At 39.8% G+C, this 19,581-nt stretch overlaps 1 protein-coding gene across 5 annotated transcripts in view; it reads left to right on the forward strand.

Moving 5' to 3' along the window:
• PCSK5 (proprotein convertase subtilisin/kexin type 5) overlaps positions 1-19,581 on the forward strand; it is a 519,845-nt gene that overhangs the window by 258,977 nt on the left and 241,287 nt on the right. For all 5 annotated transcript variants that reach the window (XM_070794669.1, XM_070794670.1, XM_019966083.2 and 2 more), the window contains exon 10: positions 18,900-19,003. In XM_070794669.1, the coding sequence (XP_070650770.1) occupies positions 18,900-19,003 (104 nt within the window). The remainder of the gene's footprint in view (positions 1-18,899; positions 19,004-19,581) is intronic.

Here is a 19,581-nt window from a genome sequence, read left to right on the forward strand (position 1 = left end):
AAGGACTGCAAAGAGCTGGACACAACTGAAGGGACTGAGCGTGCATGCACACATGCTGCTGCTGCTGCTAAGTCGCTTCAGTCGTGTCCGACTCTGTGCGACCCCATAGACAGCAGCCCACCAGGTTCCCCCGGCCCTGGGATTCTCCAGGCAAGAACACTGGAGTGGGTTGCCATTTCCTTCTCCAATGCATGAAAGTGAAAAGTGAAAGTGAAGTCGCTCAGTCGTGTCCAACTCTTAGCGACCCCATGGACTGTAGCCTACCAGGCTCCTCCATCCATGGGATTTTCCAGGCAAGAGTACTGGAGTGGGGTACCATTGCCTTCTCTGATGCACACATGCACACAAACACACACATGCATATATATATATATGCGTGTGTGTGTATATATATATATATATAAAACTGTAATTCAATTGTATGTGATACCATTATATGTATGTATATATAGATAGATAGACAGACAGACAGATTGTATATTGTCGACTGAAAAAGCACAGTCTAAAAGTTGAGAGTTAATGTTTTATTCAGTGGACAAAACTGAGGACATAAGCGCAGGACATAGCATCTCAGATAGCTCTGAAAGACTGCTCCAAAGAGGCAAGGTGGGGAGCCAGGATATAGGAGTTTTTGCAACAAAGACCAAGTAGTTGGAATATCAAACAATTATGACTAATTAAAGAAAATCAGATATTTCAAGTTAAGGAATTTAGTGCTTTACTATATATGAGAAGATGCAAGAGTCTGGGCTCACTGAAATCATTCCTTTGATATTCCTTTGAAATCATTCCTTAGCTACCTGGGGGCAGAAAGGGGAGGGGATCGGCTGCAGTGTCTGTTGATGATGGACATTATGTTTCTGTCCTGAATTCCTCAGGGCTCACCATGGGGGTGGCAGTAATGTGATGGCTTGATGGCTGCAATATCCTTTGATTACTGATTTGTTGTTATTTAGTCATTTAGTCCTGTATGACTCTTTTGCTGCAGTATGGACCATAGCCTCCCAGGCTCCTCTGTCCATGGATTTCCCAGGCAAGAATACTAGAGTGGATTGCCATTTCCTTCTCCAGGGAATCTTCCCAACCCAGGGATTGAACCTGCATCTCCTGCATTGACAAGTGTATTCTTTACCACTGAGCCACGAGAGAAGCCTGTGATTACTGACTGATATGGCAGGCAATATTTTTTGTTCACAACATTATTATATTTGTTGTTCAGTCACTAAGTCATGTTTGACTCTTTGTGACCACATCAACTACAGCATTCCAGGCTTCCCTGTCTTTCACTATTTCCCAAAGTTTGCTCAAACTCATGTCAATTAAGTCAGTGATGCCATCCAACCATCTCATCCTCTGTCACCCTTTTCTCTTGCTCTCAATCTTTCCCAGCATCAGGGTTTTTCCCACTGAGTTGCTCTTTACATCAGGTGGCCAAAGTATTGGAGCTTCAGCTTCAGTCCTTCCAATGAATATTCAGTACTGATTTCCTTTAGGATTGACTGTTTTGATATTTTTGCTGTCCAATGTCTTCTCTAGCACCACAATGCAAAAGCATCAATGCTTCAGTGCTCAGCTTTCTTTATAGTCCAACTCTCACATCTGTGCGTGACTACTGGAAAAACCATAACTTTGACTAGATGGACCTTTGTCATCAAAATGATGTCTCTGCTTTTTAATACACTGTCTAGGTTTGTCATAGCTTTTCTTCCAAGGAGCAAGTGTCTTTTAATTTCATGGCTGCAGTTACTGTCCACAGTGATTTTGGAGCCCAAGAAAATAAAGTCTGTCACTGTTTCCACTTTTTCCCCATTTATTTGCCATGAACTGATGGGACTGGATGCCATGATCTTAGTTTTTTGAATGTTGAGTTTCAAGCCAGCTTTTTAACTCTTCTTTCACCCTCACCAAGAGACTCTTTAGTTCCTCGTCACTTTCTGCCATTAGAGTGGTATCATCTGCATATCTGAAGTTGTTGATATTTCTTCTGCCAATCTTGAGTCCAGCTTGTGAGCCATCAAACTCAGCATTTCACATGATGTACTCTTCATATTATGTTATACTTATGTATATGCTATAGTTAAAAGTTATGACCAACCTAGACAGCATATTAAAAAGTAGAGACATTACTTTGCCAACAGAGGTCTGTCTAGTCAAAGCTATGGTTTTTCCAGTAGTCATGTATGGATATGAGAGTTGGACTATAAAGAAAGCTGAGTGCCGAAGAATTGATGCTTTTGATCTGTGGTGTTGGAGAAGACTCTTGAGAGTCCCTTAGGCTGCAAGGAGATCCAACCAGCCCATCCTAAAGGAAATCAGTCCTGAATCTTCATTGGAAGGACTGATGCTGAAGCTCAAACTTCAATACTTTTGCCACCTGATGCGAAGAACTGACTCATTTGAAAAGACCCTGATGCTGGGAAAGTTTGAAGGCAAGAGGAGAAGGGGATGACAGAGGATGAGATGGTTGGATGGCATCACTGACTCAATGGACATGAGTTTGAGTAAACTCTGGGAGTTGGTGATGGACAGGGAGGCCTGTCATGCTGTAGTCCATAGGATCTCAAAGAGTCAGACATGACTGAGTGACTGAACTGAACTCTGCATAGAAGTTAAATAAGCAGAGTGACAGTATACAGCCTTGAGGTACTCCCTTTCCAATTTTGAACCAGCCCATTGTTCCATGTCGAATTTGAACCGTTGCTTCTTGTCCTGCATACAGAAAGCCATCTCCTTGCATCTTCCCCTTTGTCGTTGCATGTGGGTTATCTTTTTTGTTGTTTTCCAGCATCCTCCTGTCAATGGTGTTCAGCAGCTAGTTGTGATTTTGGTGTTCTCACAATAGAAGATATTTATTATATAGTATCATTATATTAATATGCATATATATATCATTTTCTTTATTAGATGTTTGTGTTCTTATTTTTTAAAAGGTCAGTTCTTAGATTTAGTTTTCAGTAATGCTGTTTTTCCTTTGTTCCATTTTTATTTTGTTGTTGTTTCTTGTTTTCCTTAAGATCACTCTTTGTTATTTTATGAATCTTACTGGATGAATCATGGTTCATTTATTTTTCCTTTTACATTAATACAATTTTTAGAAATGGACATTTACCTCTGAACATACTTTTAGCTGCATGTCATTATTTTCTAAGAATGTCTTCCTGTTTGATAGAATGACAGTTGAGAATAGTAGTGTTAATCGTTTAACAAACTGTTTCTGTTGAGATTTACTATTGACTGTTTTGTTTTTTTTTTCACTGCTTTGTGGTCAGATAATAAAGTCAGATAAGCAATGGCAGTGTTTTAAGAAGTATTGCTTTTTCATCAGGGCAGTTGTTGAGATGGCCTAGTGTATCTTCAGTTTTTCTTCCAAAACTCCTTAGGTGATCCACGAATTCTGACGTGTGTTGATATAAAATAGTGGTCACAACCTAGAAGTTGAGAGTTACATTTTATTTGGTGGGAGTCTCGGAGATACAGCTCTTAACATTTCCTGAAACATTGTGTCCTTTTGGCTTCTCTTGGACATCTTTAATCAAGTGTGATTTTAATTCCTGATAGAGTCTGCCATAGGCCTTCAAAGATTGCAGTCTAAGAGACCTGGCTTCAAAGTCCCATTCTGGTTGTCACTGTTACGATTTTGAGAAAGATACTCAACTATTTGAAACCTCAATTCCTATAGGTTAGCCACAACATTTGGGTTTTTCAGTACCATCTGTAAAAATGGAGAGAGAAATGATACTGTCTACCTCGTGGAGTTGTTATGTATGCATTAAGTGAAGTAATGTATACAAAATACACAATAGAATATCTTTTTTTTTTTTCTTTTTTTTTTTCCTTTTTTTAATTTTTTTTTCTGCCCACTCCAGTATTCTCACTTGGAAAACCCCATGGACAGAGGAGGCTGGCAGACTACGGTCCATGGGGTCGCAAAGAGTTGGACACGACTCAGGGACTAACCCTTTCACTATGATTTGGTGTCACGGGATCCTGCCTTTATATACGCAATAGACATATAGACATAAAATACACAATAGAATATCTGATGAATAAATAGTAAAGACTAGTAGATGTCAGTCCTCAGAGGAAGACAAAGCTAGTATCCTGATGTAGGTTTCTGTTTTCTGTCTTTTGAATCTGTCATTTTTTTCTGTCCTTGTCATCTCTTCACTATTTTCCTTAAAAAAAAAAAAAAAAGCATTGTGGAAAATTCTTACATTCGTATACCACATCATTATTTCAGTTCTCCACATCAGCTCCCCAATATCCATACCTGTATCAAGTTGTTCCCTCCAATGCAAACACTGCTTTTGCTAATACCACTTTATACTCTTTTGTAGTCTTTCTCTCAGCTTCTGTTTTGACATCTCAGCTTGCTTTCTTGACTGATTGCTTTTTTCTGCACTATCTTTTCCATGGGCTCCATATTATTGTTTTTCTTCTACGACTTTCTTCTCTCTCTTCCTTTTCTTTCCTGTCCTTTGCAGTCTCCTCTTATGTTTCTTTTACCTTTAAATTTTTTCCTTCCTTACTTTCTTTGTTTCCATTCTTTGCTTAAAATTTTTTTTTTTTTTCTCTATAAGAAACTCTGGCTTCAAAAAGGGTATTATGCTGAACTGCTCTGGCTAGCATCCAGGCATGGATCTAATCCAATCTGCCATTAAATTGTGGGATGAGGGACAAAATCCTCAGTCAGCTCTGAGATGCTGGCAGAGATCCATCCAAAGTAAGGATGCTGACAGAGCACAGGATCATTTCCTACCCCTGCTATCAAACTGGAGGCTTGCTAGCCAGTCTCTACAAGCATTGTTACACTGACTCTACCCCTTGTGGCCCCTCATCCAGTACAAGACATGAAGTAGGTCAGATCTAGAGCTCTGGAGTTAGACTGCCTGTAGCCAATTTCAGCTCTTGCTAACCATGTGACCCTGAACAGGACTGTTAAACTTTTTCTATTTGGATGCCTTTATTTCAGTAATAAAAATAGTACCTGTGAGAAAGAAATGAATAATAAATATTGAGTACTTTTCACAATGTTCCTGGTGCATAGTGAGTACTCAATAAATGCTGTCTAATATTCCATAGTTTTGGAGATACATATTTTAGGAATTTTATTTAGTAGCTAAGTGTGGCTAGTACAACAGGATATCCTCAAGTCAAGATGTTAGTTCAGAAGCTCAAGGCTACCAAGGCCAAATCTGTGTTATCTCTTGACCTTCCCTTAATGACTGCTGCAGTGCCAGCCACCACGTCTGCATTCAGGTAAAAAGAGGGAGGAAAGAAAGGAGGAGGATCAGGCATTGCCTGCAGCAGGAAAGCAGAGACTATCTCAGAAATGCTCAGTTGACTCCCACCTATGTTTTATTAGTCAGAGCTCTGTCTTTCCTCACTGGAAAGATTTTGGCATCCCACCATATAGAATAGAGGAAGCAATAAAAAAGAAAGTTGAAATTTATCTTTTATTTTCTGTCATGGTTTCTGGAAATTTGAAACACTGATAATAAAGACAGGAGAGATATCAGAGTTAGTACATGGACTGCCTTAAAATTTAAAAAGGAGTACTTGTATAGTAGGGAATTACCTACCTGATTTTTCAGTCTATTAATATCTTGGTTCTTTAATTTGGGAGACAGATAGGAAGACAGGGCTGAGGTTTGGGGAATTTGTTACTTTTTGTTCATCTACTTTCCTTTAGGTGACAAGTCAGCTTTGTTTTCTTAATGTGAAATATGGGAAAGTTAAAACATTATTTTTTTCAATCCAATCATGTCTGCCATAGTGTTATTTGAAATACCTCAAAATTAGTTTAATAGATTTCTGTTCATCTTAGTTGATCTTTTCCTTGGTGTGTATGTGTAGCATGAAATTTTTGAAAAATATTTTCTGTTCCTATTGAAGTCTAATAATTAGAAAAGTTGTTAGGAGTTGACATAATAAACCAAGAGTGTCTAAAATAGAATAACATTTACTTAAAATTCTAGAATCCAAAATGCTTAGTAATTTTAAGTTTAAAATTAAAGCTGAATGTTGAAAGCCTCCATTTAAAAACATACTTTGTCAAAAAGCATATAAAAAATGATCATTTTAATTTTGTGTTTAACAGGAAAAAATAATGAGAGAAAAATTCTATAATTTAAAATAATAGTAATAACAGAGATGCAGTAAATATTTTTGCTGCCTGTCCATGGGTGCACCTGCTGGCTTTTGAGGTGAGAACTCTGCAAATCCTTAAACTGCATAGAAAAGCTTTAAAAACACTTCAGTCTGGCAGTTCAGTTAAGCGAATAAGTATGTTCAGTCTTCATTCTAACATCAGTACTTAAAAAGCACTAGGATATCAAATCAAAGAACTTTTTTTAACATTTTCTACAATGTCACATCAGTGTCCAGCCATCAGAAGAGATCTTTCCACAAATAGGATTCATTACAATCACAAGGGGTACAAGCAGTTCTTTCCCAACCAGTCAGCTTGCTGCCTCCAACATCATTTTTTAAAACCAGAACTTTTGTCACATCTTAGCATTATTATTCAGAGAAGGCAATGGCAACCCACTCCAGTACTCTTGCCTGGAAAGTCCCATGGATGGAGGAGCCTGGAAGGGTGCAGTCCATGGGGTCACTAAGAGTCGGACACGACTGAGTAACTTCATTTTCACTTTTCACTTTCATGCATTGGAGAAGAAAATGGCAACCCACTCCAGTATTCTTGCCTGGAGAATCCCAGGGATGGGGGAGCCTGGTGGGCTGCCGTCTAGAGGGTCGCATAGAGTCGGACACGACTGAAGTGACTTAGCAGCAGCAGCATCATTATTTTGCTAAAAAGAAATATGTCAAGGTGTTGGAAATGGTATTTTGCTCAACTATTATAGCAACTAAAAACATAATATTAAAATTTAGGAGCACAGAGGAAAGTGTTAGTTGCTCAGTCATGCCCAACTCTTTGCAAACCCATGGATAGAGGAAAACAGCTTAATTGAATGGAAGTTCATCAAATGTTAGTATAAATTCAAAAAGTGGTCCTTCTAAATTTTTCTCTAACATAATAAGTTGTTCCTCTCAAATAATCATAATGACTACAGTTGTTGAGAGCCCGTTATATGCCAGGCTCTTCATATTCATTACTTCAAATTCTTGCAACCAAGAATTGAGGTGGTGAATTTGTTTCTGCATTTCGGGTGGGAAACTGAGTCCAGAAGGTTTTAGTAAATGATCTAGGGTGACATACCTATTAAGCAGTAGGTCATCATTAACTACAAGTCTTTCTGACTCCAAAACACATGTGTCAACATTGAGATTGGTATAAATCTCATGTGGTTGGTATAAACATACCAATATTCAGATTGATATAAATCACATGTGATTGAAAGCTATGTTCATATTATTTTGAGAACAAATTTAAATGAGAAATACATAATGGGAGTCATAGTGTCTTCCAATGGGACAGGATCAATTAGCTTAGAATTAATGTATTTATTTATGCCCAGCGCTAGGTAGCCTACAACATTAGCAGGTAGGTAAGAGTGAGCTGTGTCCTCCAGCTTCTGTCCCAGACTAGAGTTTCTCCTAGCTTGACCAGGAAAAACTTAGGAAGGAAGCTTTCATACTAATATATTCTGTCTACTTCAACCAATTTCAAAGTTTGGTGACAAAAATGAGAATCATATTTAAATTCCCGATTGTGGTTGCATAGAGAGGACTCCCCCCCCCCCTTTTTTTTTAATTGAAGCGTAGTTGATTAACAATGTTGTATTAGTTTCAGGTGTACAGCAAAGTGATTCGGTTATAATAGTGTGTGTATGTTAATCCCAAACTCCTAATTTATGCCCCCTCCCCATCCACGCCTTTGCCCTTTGGTAACCGTAAGTTTGTTTTCTATGTCTGTGGGTCTTTTTCTGTTTTGCAAGTTCATTTGCATCATTTTTTTTTAGATTCTTGTATATGAGTGATATTATATGATATTTGTCTTTCTTTGTCTGACTTCACTTAGCATGATAATCTCTAGGTTCATCAGTATCACTGCAAAATGGCATTATTTATTTCATTTCTTTTTTATAGACATGTAATATTTCATTGTGTGTGTGTGTGTGTGTGTGTGTGTGTGTGTACACATATATACCTTGCCGGGGTCCAGCCCCGGTGAATCCAGGGAATTCGAAGCAGGGACAGTGTCGGCAAGGATCAGGAAACAATTGCTTAATTAAACATTAATTAAGGATATAAAGAGTGGTTAAATAAGGATAGCTCAGTGAGTAAATTCAGTGTAGAAAAGAGGCTGAAATATAGATAGCTCAGTGAGGAAATTTAGTGGAGAAAAGAGGCTAAATAATTCAGCCAGAAGGTGAGAGAAAGAATAACAAGGGGAGACCAAGTTTTGGTGAACAAGGCCCGCACTTTATTTTCCAAAGTAGTTTTTATACCTTAAGTTATGCATAGAGGATAATGGGGGAAGGGGTAGAATCATGCAGTAAGCCAGGCTTTCTTCTTGCAAACTTATCATATGTAAAAGTTTAGGTGATTTACATCATCTTCTGGCCCAGAGGCTTGTTAACATTTTAAGACCCTTTCTTCAGAAAACTTATTTTTTTCTAAAGGTGATTGATTAGCCAGGCGCCACCCTCTCAAAACATTAGATAAAGTTGCATTCCTACAGGGCAAAGGTGTGGTGGGCTATAACAAGAAAAAGAATTAACTCAAGGGTCCAAGGTTACAAACATTAAAGCTACTACTTATACCAATTATATTAATCAATACACTGCCAGGGACACAGCAGGTAAGGGATATGGAAACTTAGCAGCAAACATTGGCCCAACAAGTGAAAAACCCTTCACCCATACAATTTCTAATCAATGGTTTAACTGCTCAAAGGAATCTGTATTCAGACAGTTTAGAACATCTCATGCCTCTCACAGTTGGGAGGCTCTGAGCAATCATATGTGGCCGAAAAAACCTATTCAGGCAGGCTAGAGGACTTCCAAAGGAGTTTGTAGGTTGAAACACTATCACACCCAGAAACTTTATTAACTGGAGCTGTAAGTTAACTCTTTTTTTCAGAGAGAGGTAGTGGGGGACAGCCCCCCCCCGTAAAGTTAGAGGTGTAGGTGAGAGCACAAAGCAGAAAGTAGGCAGACTCTGGTTTTGGGGGTAGATGCTCGAGAATTTCCAGGGGGACTCCTGAGGCTCAATCCCACCTTTGCGTATGCCAAGCCTCCTTCCTAATGACCTTTGCCACAGGTGGAGCTCTTCACGCCGTCTCCTGGCATCTCCCTCTTTTTTATTTCTTAAAACAGCCAGATGCAGCTCAGTCGCGAGCCTCTGAATGTTCTGCCGAAGAATCCTGACAATACAAGGAAGAATGATTATGAGAAGCAAACTTAAAGCACCAGCAGCGACATAACAAAGGATATTAGACAGAATGTTTTTCCCTGAAATGAAGTTAGAGAAAGTGTGAAAAAAAGTCATTAGCTGCTCCAGCGGCAGTAAAATACAGTCGAGAGTGTTCCAGGGTCTGTATTTGATTATGAAGTTTCCCTAAGTCCAGGCCAATGTCAGAGCTGTTCCAAACACCTGAGATATGATTTTTGATTTTTTTTATTTATAATCTGTCTCGTTTATCTTTAAAGATGTCATGCATATCCACCGGTAATCAGCGTGGCATGACAGAGCCATTTTCACTTTTAAAGCCTGTAACTCAGTCTCAATATGCATTATTGCCTCTTCCAAGGCATTTATTCTCATCCTCCCTTGGACTGCAAGGAGATCCAACCAGTCCATTCTGAAGGAGATCAGCCCTGGGATTTCTTTGAAAGGAATGATGCTAAAGCTGAAACTCCAGTACTTTGGCCACCTCATGCGAAGAGTTGACTTATTGGAAAAGACTCTGATGCTGGGAGGGATCGGGGGCAGGAGAAGAAGGGGACGACAGAGAATGAGATGGTTAGATGGCATCACTGACTCTATGGACGTGAGTCTGAGTGAACTCTGGGAGTTGGTGATGGACAGGGAGGCCTGGCATGCTGCGATTCATGGGATCGCAAAGAGTCAGACACGACTGAGTGACTGATCTGATCTGATCTGATCTGAATTTCCTATTTATAGTTTCTTGTGTTGCTAAAGTTAAAGAGACATTTTTAGACATGGTATCAACAAATTGGGCAGTATGCACTTGTTGAGTCAATGATATTGCTGCCACAGTAACAGAAGTAATGGTGGTTATTAAAGCTGCTATTTCCAGGATAAGCAAGCCCACAAACCATTGCAATCGCATTAAATCCTGTAGTTGTTGTAATACAGCAAGACCAAAATTATCATATCAATAAGTGGTTACATCATAAGATAAGGTGGACGTTGTAACACTACAAAGGAGCAAACATTATATTGAGGGTTTAAATGAGAGCATGTATTGTTCACAAGTCCCTACATTGGGTCCACCAGTGAAAGTCATATGTACATTAAGTTTTCTAGAATCATTGGTAAAGAGAAAAACTTAAGGAGAGGGTAGACAAGCCAAAACAGAATAAGTAGAATTATTTTTTGGTTGGAATTTGTGCTGCAGCAGCCTTGTCAGTCTCGCCAGGATCTCGCTGTTTATCTTGCCTTCCCTGTGGGCGGACGCCGCCCCCGCTCTCTCGCTGAACCAGCCTTGGGCTCAGCTGCAGCCAAGCGAGCGCAGACCAACGCTGGCGGGGCTACCAGCTGCGAGCGCTGTGCGCTGGGTCCTGGCAGCCAGGCTGGTCCAGCCCGCGGCTCCCAATGCGTGGCTGTTCTGTGCAGAGGAGTGCCCCTCCTCTTTTGTGATCGAAGCAGTGGGGGAACCGGGTGTCTGGGGGACTGCAACATGGCAAATCAGCCTTTCCCGGATCTAAATTGGAGAATCTGCATCCTGTGGAAAAATACAGGCACATCCTCGACCGCTAGTTAATAATGGGTCAGGACCCTTCCATTGTCTTGAGAGGAGGTCCTTCCATTTGACTAATGGTTTTGCATTCAGTTGCTCCGGGCATCAATGGCGAAGCATTGCAGTAGTTCCGGCTGAATCAGTATTTAAAATATTTATTACGGAAAGAGCATGTTGCAAGATTTGATGGGGAGAACTATATTTAAATTCTCCTTCCTTTAATTTTTTGAATTTGGATTTTTAGTAGCCTGTTCCAGGCGCCACTTGCCCGGGTCCAGCCCCGGTGGATCCAGGAAATTTGAAGCGGGGACGGCGTCCGCGAAGATCAGGAAACAATTGCTTAATTAAACGTTAATTAAGGATATAAAGAGTGGTTAAATAAGGATAGCTCAGTGAGGAAATTCAGTGGAGAAAAGAGGCTGAAATACAAATAGCTCAGTGAGGAAATTTAGGAGAGAAAAGAGGCTGAATAATTCAGCCAGAAGGTGAGAAAAAGAACGAGGAGACCAAGTTTTGGTGAACAAGGCCCACACTTTATTTTCCAAAGTAGTTTTTATACCCTAAGTTATGCATAGAGGATAATGGGGGAAGGGGTAGAATCATGCAGTAAGCCAGGCTTTCCTCTTGCAAACTTATCATATGTAAAAGTTTAGGTGATTTACATCATCTTCTGGCCCAGAGGCCTGTTAACATTTTAAGACCCTTTCTTCAGAAAACTTATTTTTTTCTAAAGGTGATTAGTCAGGCGCCACCCTCTCAAAACATTAGATAAAGTTGCATTCCTACAGGGCAAAGGTGTGGTGGGCTATAACAAGAAAAAGAATTAACTCAAGGGTCCAAGGTTACAAACATTAAAGCTACTACTTATACCAATTATATTAATCAATACACTGCCAGGGACACAGCAGGTGAGGGATATGGAGACTTAGCAGCAAACATTGGCCCAACAAGTGAAAAACCCTTCACCCATACAATTTCTAATCAATCGTTCAACTGCTCAAAGGAATCTGTATTTAGGCAGTTTAGAACATCTCATGCCTCTCACAGTTGGGAGGCTCTGAGCAATCTCATATGGCCAAAAACCCTATTCAGGCAGGCTAGAGGACTTCCAAAGGAGTTTGTAAGTTAAAACACTATCACACCCAGAAACTTTATTAACTGGAACTGTAAGTTAACTCTCTTTTTCAGAGAGAGGTAGTGGGGGACAGCCCCACATAAAGTCAGAGGTGTAGGTGGGAGCACAAAACAGAAAGTAGACAGACTCTTGTTTTGGGGGTAGATGCTCAAAAATTTCCGGGGGGACTCCTGAGGCTCGATCCCACCTTTGCGCATGCCGAGCCTCCTTCCTTATGACCTTTGCCACAGGTGGAGCTCCTCACGCCGGCTCCCGACATACCTTTTCTTTGGTCAGTGGACACTTAGGTTGCTTCCATGTTTTGGCTATTGTGACTAGTGCTGCTATGAACGTAGGGGTACATGTAGCTTTTTGAATTTGAGTTTTCTCCAGCTATATGTCCATGAGTGCACTTACTAGATCATATGGGAACTCTATTTTTAGTTTTTTAAGGAGTTTCCTTATTATTTTCCATAGTGGCTGTACCAATTTACATTCCCACCAATAGGGTAAGATGGTTCCTTTTTAGGAGAGAGGCCTTTAGAATGGCCAGAATTTGTGATCTCAGGGTAATATTTTCGGAGAAAATTGAGGGTACCACAGAGAAGGTGGGAAAGAAAGTTCCATGACTATGAATTGATTTCGGTGCATGTGATCTCAGCTTAGAGTACCTGTGCCTGACCTCTCATCAGATTTTATTCCATAAGCATTTACATAGCAAAGCACTTCAAGGAAATGATTATTGAGCTTACAAACAAAACATCATTTGTAAGGCTACAGGGAACTTAATCAATTTCTTTAAGGTGTAACGACAAATCCTACAGATAAGCCAGGACTTAAAATGGAAAGAAAGCACTTCAGTTTAAATGACAGAAATTTTCTTTGTAAATTAGGGGCTGTCTTAAATATGTTTAGACACCAAGTTTCCATACCTTTGGTTTAGACTAAATTCAGGGAATCAGTGAGTAGTTTCACAAAAGAGTAAAATAAAAATTTTACTTAGTTGATCTCACACGGGTTTTGTTGTTGTTGTTGTTGTTTTATCTTTTCTGCTTTGGTTCACGTGTGGATGGATCAGAAGCAGGGGTCCAAGTGATACCAATACAAGTCATATTTCTAAATCTGGAGGTATTATTAACTGTGTTTTCTGTTACTACAACCCAACATTAGGCCTAGAACTTTTGAATAAATTTAGAACACAAAACAAATACATGCCCTTTAGTGATATACTCCTGCTCACAGTGGGACTCACCACCTGTTGATCCCCTTGGAGCCTTCATTACCTGACAAAAGAAGATTGGTGCCCTTTGTTGAAAGTTCTGTTGAATCATTGTTGGCACACATAGGCTGCAGTCAGAGTAATGTTTTTCCCAATCTCTGCATGCTTTAAACACTTCTGCCACATCTTAGTTATTCCAACTCACAATAAATCCTTTTGCATAATTGCTGGCTTATTTAGCATCTGTACAATGACATTCATTTTTGGCTACTTATTCCCATTTTTCTTTTACACACTCTTAGGAAACATAAAAAGAGACTGCTTTGGTCTCAGATTTGGGGTTGACTATTTAGTAAGTCAGATAATTGATGATGGTGATTGCTCACGCTGTTTCCCTATAGGTCTGGTCCACGTGCTCTCTCATCATTGCAATAGATGGACTCACTCTTGAGTTTAAAGAAGATTGTCCTGTTTAGGGGCTTCCCAGGTGGTACTAGTAGTAAAGAACCTGCATGCTAATGCAGGAGACATAAGAGATGCAGGTTCGATCCCTGCATTGGAAAGATCTCCTGGAAGAGGGCATGGCAACCGGTGCCAGCATTTTTTCCTGGAGAATCCCATGGACAGAGGAGCCTGGCGGGCTACAGTCCATGGGGTCGCAAAGAGTCAGATACGACTGAAGCAACTTAGCACACACATACACGTCCTGTTTAGGAAACGGTTTTCATTATTTGCATTTGCTGTTGTTCCTCTTGTTGATCTAGTCTCTTTCTGTAATAAGATGTGCATTTGTTGTTCCTTTTATCAGTTGTCCTTAAACGGCCTCTAATGCTAGATCCATCTGGGGGTTTGAGGGAAAGGTGAGTTATTTTTTCTTTTTAATAAATGCAAGTGAATCGGTCATTCAGGATTTAAAATTCTTATTTTTAAGGACCACCAAGTACAGATTTATTCACATGTTTGCAGAATTATCTGGGAAACTCTTCAGGAGAGATTTTTTTTGTTTTAATGCTAGCAGTTGCATTTAGACCACTCCAGTGTTCTTGCCTGGAGAATCCCAGGGACGGGGGAGCCTGGTGGGCTGCCATGTATGGGATCGCACAGAGTGGGACACAACTGAAGTGACTTAGCCAAAGCAACAATTGCACTTAGACGTCCAACTAGAAGCACTAGACAGAATGTCTCTCCCAGGATTTGTCCTACTTCTTCTAAACCTGTTGTTGGGTGCACGAAATGCTTTGAACAGCTCAGAACAAAAATGCAGCACAAGCACAAGGTAGTGATAGTGTTGTTCCCGATCCTGTTTTTGCAGCTGGCCACTGGAAGTGTTTGGGACGAGGTTCAGCCGAGGCTCCCTAACTGGGGAGGCGTTACCTAATCAGGCTTTAAACCACATCAAAGTGAGTGTGTGTCAGGCAAGGCGACCAGTTCATAACAAATGCTGAGGAATGATAGGATGTTATGACATCTAGGATAAAATATTATTTTAGAAACGGAATATGGCTTTTCCTAGCTCAGTATCTTTCTGTTCACCTTTGATAGAGTGTGCCAAAGTTCAGCCTTTGGAACCTGAAAACTCAATGAAGGCTCAAGAATCTCCTGAATTCTGTGGCAAATAAAACTTAGCCAACTGGGTTGAGATTGACAGAGTGGGCACAAAGTTGTGTGGCCATGAGGACAGGGTGTGCCATCTTTGGCTTCCTTACCCAGCTGTTAGAGAACCACCTGACAAACCACTGTGTGTACTTTGGTTTCAGCTTCACGGATCTTTCTGTAGATGGTGTTAAATAGCAATTGACTGCACACTCTGCAGCCGAGTGCAGCTGGTTGGAATTGTAGCTCTACCACAACCTACCTGTATGTATGTCCTTGAGTTACTATGTGGAACTCAGTCTCACTTTTGTCATCTGTGAAATGGGAATCAAAACTTTACCTCTATCATATGCTTTTTTAAGATTACACAGTACACGTACACATACAGCATTCAGTACCTGCCCCTGGCCAAGTGTTCAGTAAATGTTGGTTACTATTTTGAAGTCATCAAGTGATGCAAAATCCCTTATGGGGAAAGACGACATGTACAGGACTCCTCAGAAAATCATGTAGTCTTGAAAGGTCATCACTAGTTAGCCACATTTTGCAGACATTTATGCATGTGACCTTTATGTGTATATTGTTGGCCAAGGGTAATTGTTAATGATTCTAAGAAGAAACCCAAGGGGTATGTGGCATAACTCCTGGTGTTGTTTCTTTTTTTTTTTTTTTTTTATCCTGGTGGCTTACTATGAGATTGGTGGTCACTGGGCTCAGAGTTGAGACGTACCACTCTTTTTCTCCAGGTTGGTTAGACTTTGGGCTTTTTTGATTGTTATTTGCCCTAAAGCTTTTGAGGCTTTGGCTGTGAGAGGCATGCTGGTTGTCAGAGGCCAGTGGAGTGTGAGTCCAGGGTAATTGGCAGAATAGGGTAAGTTTCAGGGGGTCCTCTGTTACTGTCAGGTACTGTGGGTTCACTGTACAGGGCAGCCTGCTTTCACTCTGTATGTGGCTTATTCCATGTTTGATGACTTCTTCACTCCTACATCATCCCTGTGAGCATGAAACAAGTAGGTCATAAACTGTGACTCAGACTTTCTCATAAATAAGAGTTCTCTCAGGATACTAGTCACTTAACCTATGGCTATTTCCCGAGCTGATCAATTACCCTCCCAGGTAGGAACACCACTGCTTCAAAAACACATTGGTTTCCCATATTATCTTTCTCACTTCATTTTGGTGAAATTCAGGAAATTTTGAAATTAAATCATTTCTGAAGTTGTGCATTATCAAATGTCACAGTAAAATTATATGAATGCCTCCTTATTTCCACATGTAGTTTCAATTTCCTGAAGCTAATTTCTCCCTTCTAATTATGAGCACTCCAAGAAGAATTAGTTTTTGCAACTCAGCATGAGAGCAAGTAACTCTTATTTCTTCAGGCTGAGTTGAATGCAGGAGACTTCCTGAATGTGCCTGAATACAAGTGCCTAAGGTACAAGATAAGTGTTTCCTGTTCTATTATTATTATTCTATTTTTAATGCTAAGGGTCACTGGGGAAATGATTTCCCAATGGTCAGAACTGCATGTTTGGTATTTCTAAAGGAATGTTACCCTGGTGATAGGTATCAAGAAAACTTCAGTGATTTCTTTTTTTTTTTTTTTTCCCGGAAGGGTAACATTTACGTGAAAGTTTCAACTGTGTGTTAAATGTTATTTTAAAATTACAAGGTTGATTTAGACATATTTATCAAATCCAAGTGTACTTCTAGGTATCTGTTTGCTCATGAAAAAAATAAAAGCATACATGTTCACTTAAGTGGATTTTGCTTTCCCATAAATAAGTGACTAGAATGTCTTTCCACACTGAACTTATTGTTGTTCTTTTCGCCCCTCATCCAAGTAACTAGACTGGAAAAGGGAAAGGAGAGTAACATTGCATTTCAGGCAGAACTAAAACATCTTGAGAGTAGTGTTCAGAATTATCCACGGACTCATTCTTCTAATTTTCCTGACTGTAACGCATTGAATCTACCAAGGGTTTTTGTTGTTGTTGTTGTTGTGTTTTTGTGGATTCAGTATTAGTTAGCTAAGACAAATATGCTAATTGTTTTGGAACCGGAACTCTTCTGCTTCCTGGGATCCGTCACACAACCTCCCTCCCTTTCTTGAGAGTTGTTGTACCTTGTCTGGTTCTGAAGTTGGCTCCTAACAAATATTGTATCAAAACAAAGCAAAAATAAGTCTGCTTTCATTGTTCTCATATCTTTAAAATTCATATGCCTGGGTTTTAATTCCTTAGTGTACATTCTTTTGTTAATGCAGTTTTACAAAATAGTCAGGATCCTATCTTGTTCCCTATGGAAACCTTGGAAATGACAGTAATCTCTCTCTCTTATTTTTCATCTGAGAACATAGCAAAAAGGTATAAGAACTCTGTAGTACTTTTCTATCCCCATCTCCTTCATTTTCAGATCATAAATAGGAACTATGGCTATTAATTTTAGCAAAATGATGTACTGTCTACCACTTCTAATGCCTTATTATGCACCAGGAACTAGGTTAAATACTCGGCATGACAGCTGACTCTCGAACAACATAGATTTGAACTGCACAGTTCCGTTTATATGCAGATTTTTTTTCACTAATTGTGTACCACACAGCCTGCTGTTGGTTGGATATATGGGTGCAGAACCCTGGGTATGGAGACCCAGCTATAAGTTATATTCAGACTTTTGACTGTTCAGGGACTGGTACCCCTAACCTCCACATTGTTCAAAGGGTAACCATACTTTGATTCAGTTGGTACAACAAAGTAGAGTAGATATTAGTATCCACATTCTAAGTGGGGAAACTGACTCTTTGAAAAGTCAGTTTCACATAGATAGAAAATGAAGGAGCCAGAAAATGGTCGCTGGGCCCCCTCTCATTAGGAGGCCACCCTCAAAAACATGGATGTGGTGAGTATGATAAGAAAATGTAGTATCAAGGGAAGCAGTGTGCAGTTTCATCATTGAAAGTTAGCTATAAAGATAGCGGGTTCTCTGTCTGCATGGAGACACACCAGAGTACATACGTGCCCGTGTGAGGGGGTGCAGAGATCACCACCTGCCCCTGTCATACCTCAAGGGAGGTAGCAATCATTCTCTCTCCTCCCCCAAATGTTCTGACCCATCCTTTGCAAATATCCTTCTAAAATGAAAGTGGTAGACGAGAAGAAAAGAAAATAACCACACAAGCTTCATGATAAGTTGCCATATTTCCAAGTTAAATATAAGAAAAAAGTCATAGCTCACATTCAAGATTGAATTGAATAAGTATCCTGGTTAGAATTTCTTGCAGGCAGTGAGTCAAATGCTGTCTAGAAAATAGCATGTTCTTTGAAAGAGAATGAAAGACTGTGAATTTATACTCGGATTTGTTTTCTGTGTGTTTATTAGTTTTGCAGCTCTCTGATGAAAGTATCTTCCATTCAGTAGTGTCTGTGATCTTCAGTGCCAGCAGCTGTTAGAAATAGATATTCAATAATTTAATAACTGTTTATTGCAAATTAAGATCACTCCCATAGGTGTCTGTGCCTTGGTGCCCAGTGCTGGGCTCTGTACCACATCCTCTTGCCTTCAGAACACTGAAAATGGAGACTCAGTTTCAGCTTAGACTGTTTTCATATCCCACACATCCATCCAGAATGGTTAACATTGCTAAGTTCTTTGTTAAATTACAAGTCTACTGCCTGGCTAAACAAGTGAACAAGCAATGTTCAAGAGCCCTTCGGTTTTGACTTTAGCTTGTTGTAATTTTCTACTGATGATGCAAGATTCTACACACAGGATGACAGGGCCAGAATCGGGAGCCTTTTTGAGGAAACTGAAAATCCTCACCCTTTTAAAACCTTACATCCACTAGTATCACATTATTTCTCAAATTAAAGGTTACATTTTCTGCCTCCCTAAGACTAATGTCACCTCTCCAAGTGGAAAACAAGAGCGGCATTTGGCATTCGTTTATCCCAAACCCAAATCGCTGACCCTTTGTTTTTAGTACTTTGCCCTTTTGCTTTTGCTTTTTTAACTTGCTTGTGACTCTCTGCTTCCCCCATCTTTTTTTTTGGTACAATGATTCTTACCTTGTCTTTCCCCAGTCCGTTTCTGACCTGGAGAGACGTGCAGCATGTTATTGTCAGGACTTCCCGTGCAGGACATTTGAACGCTAATGACTGGAAAACCAATGCTGCTGGTTTTAAGGGTGAGAACTTCTTTCATCTTCTGTCACAGGCAAAATATTTTTATTTTCCCCCATTTTAAATGGAGAGCAGGAAACAGAACCCGTCCACAGAAACTTTAAATTTTGTACTGACACAGGAAGAGGTTGATCTCTTAGTAAAAAAATTAAAAAATTTTAAAGGCAGATTCCTCTTTAAAAAAAATTAAAACAACATATTTATGGCAGATTTCCTTGGCTTCCCATATCATAGGTCAGATTTTTTAAAGGTAACCATCTCCCAAGTATTGTCGACCTATGAGGCTCCTTGTTAGCTTACTATTTGCTGTCCTTGATTATCTGAGTGATATTTGTAACAATGAATTTAAAAATTCCTTACCTTCTGGAGTGATTACTTCCGATTAATAACAGCTGGTATCTTTTGTTCTTTTGAGGGTAGCACTGTTAGTTGGTAGGCTATGCTTTCTATATATTTTGTTTTTGTTTTCCCCAAACTTCCGCAAATAGGAAAACAGGCCTAATTCTATGACATTACTTTACATAAACTAATAATTCTTATGAAGCTTCATAATGCAGTCTTATGCAAGTGTACACAGGCTATA

The sequence above is a fragment of the Bos indicus genome, chromosome 8 (assembly GCF_029378745.1).
Source record: "Bos indicus isolate NIAB-ARS_2022 breed Sahiwal x Tharparkar chromosome 8, NIAB-ARS_B.indTharparkar_mat_pri_1.0, whole genome shotgun sequence".
Classification (NCBI taxonomy): domain Eukaryota; kingdom Metazoa; phylum Chordata; class Mammalia; order Artiodactyla; family Bovidae; genus Bos; species Bos indicus.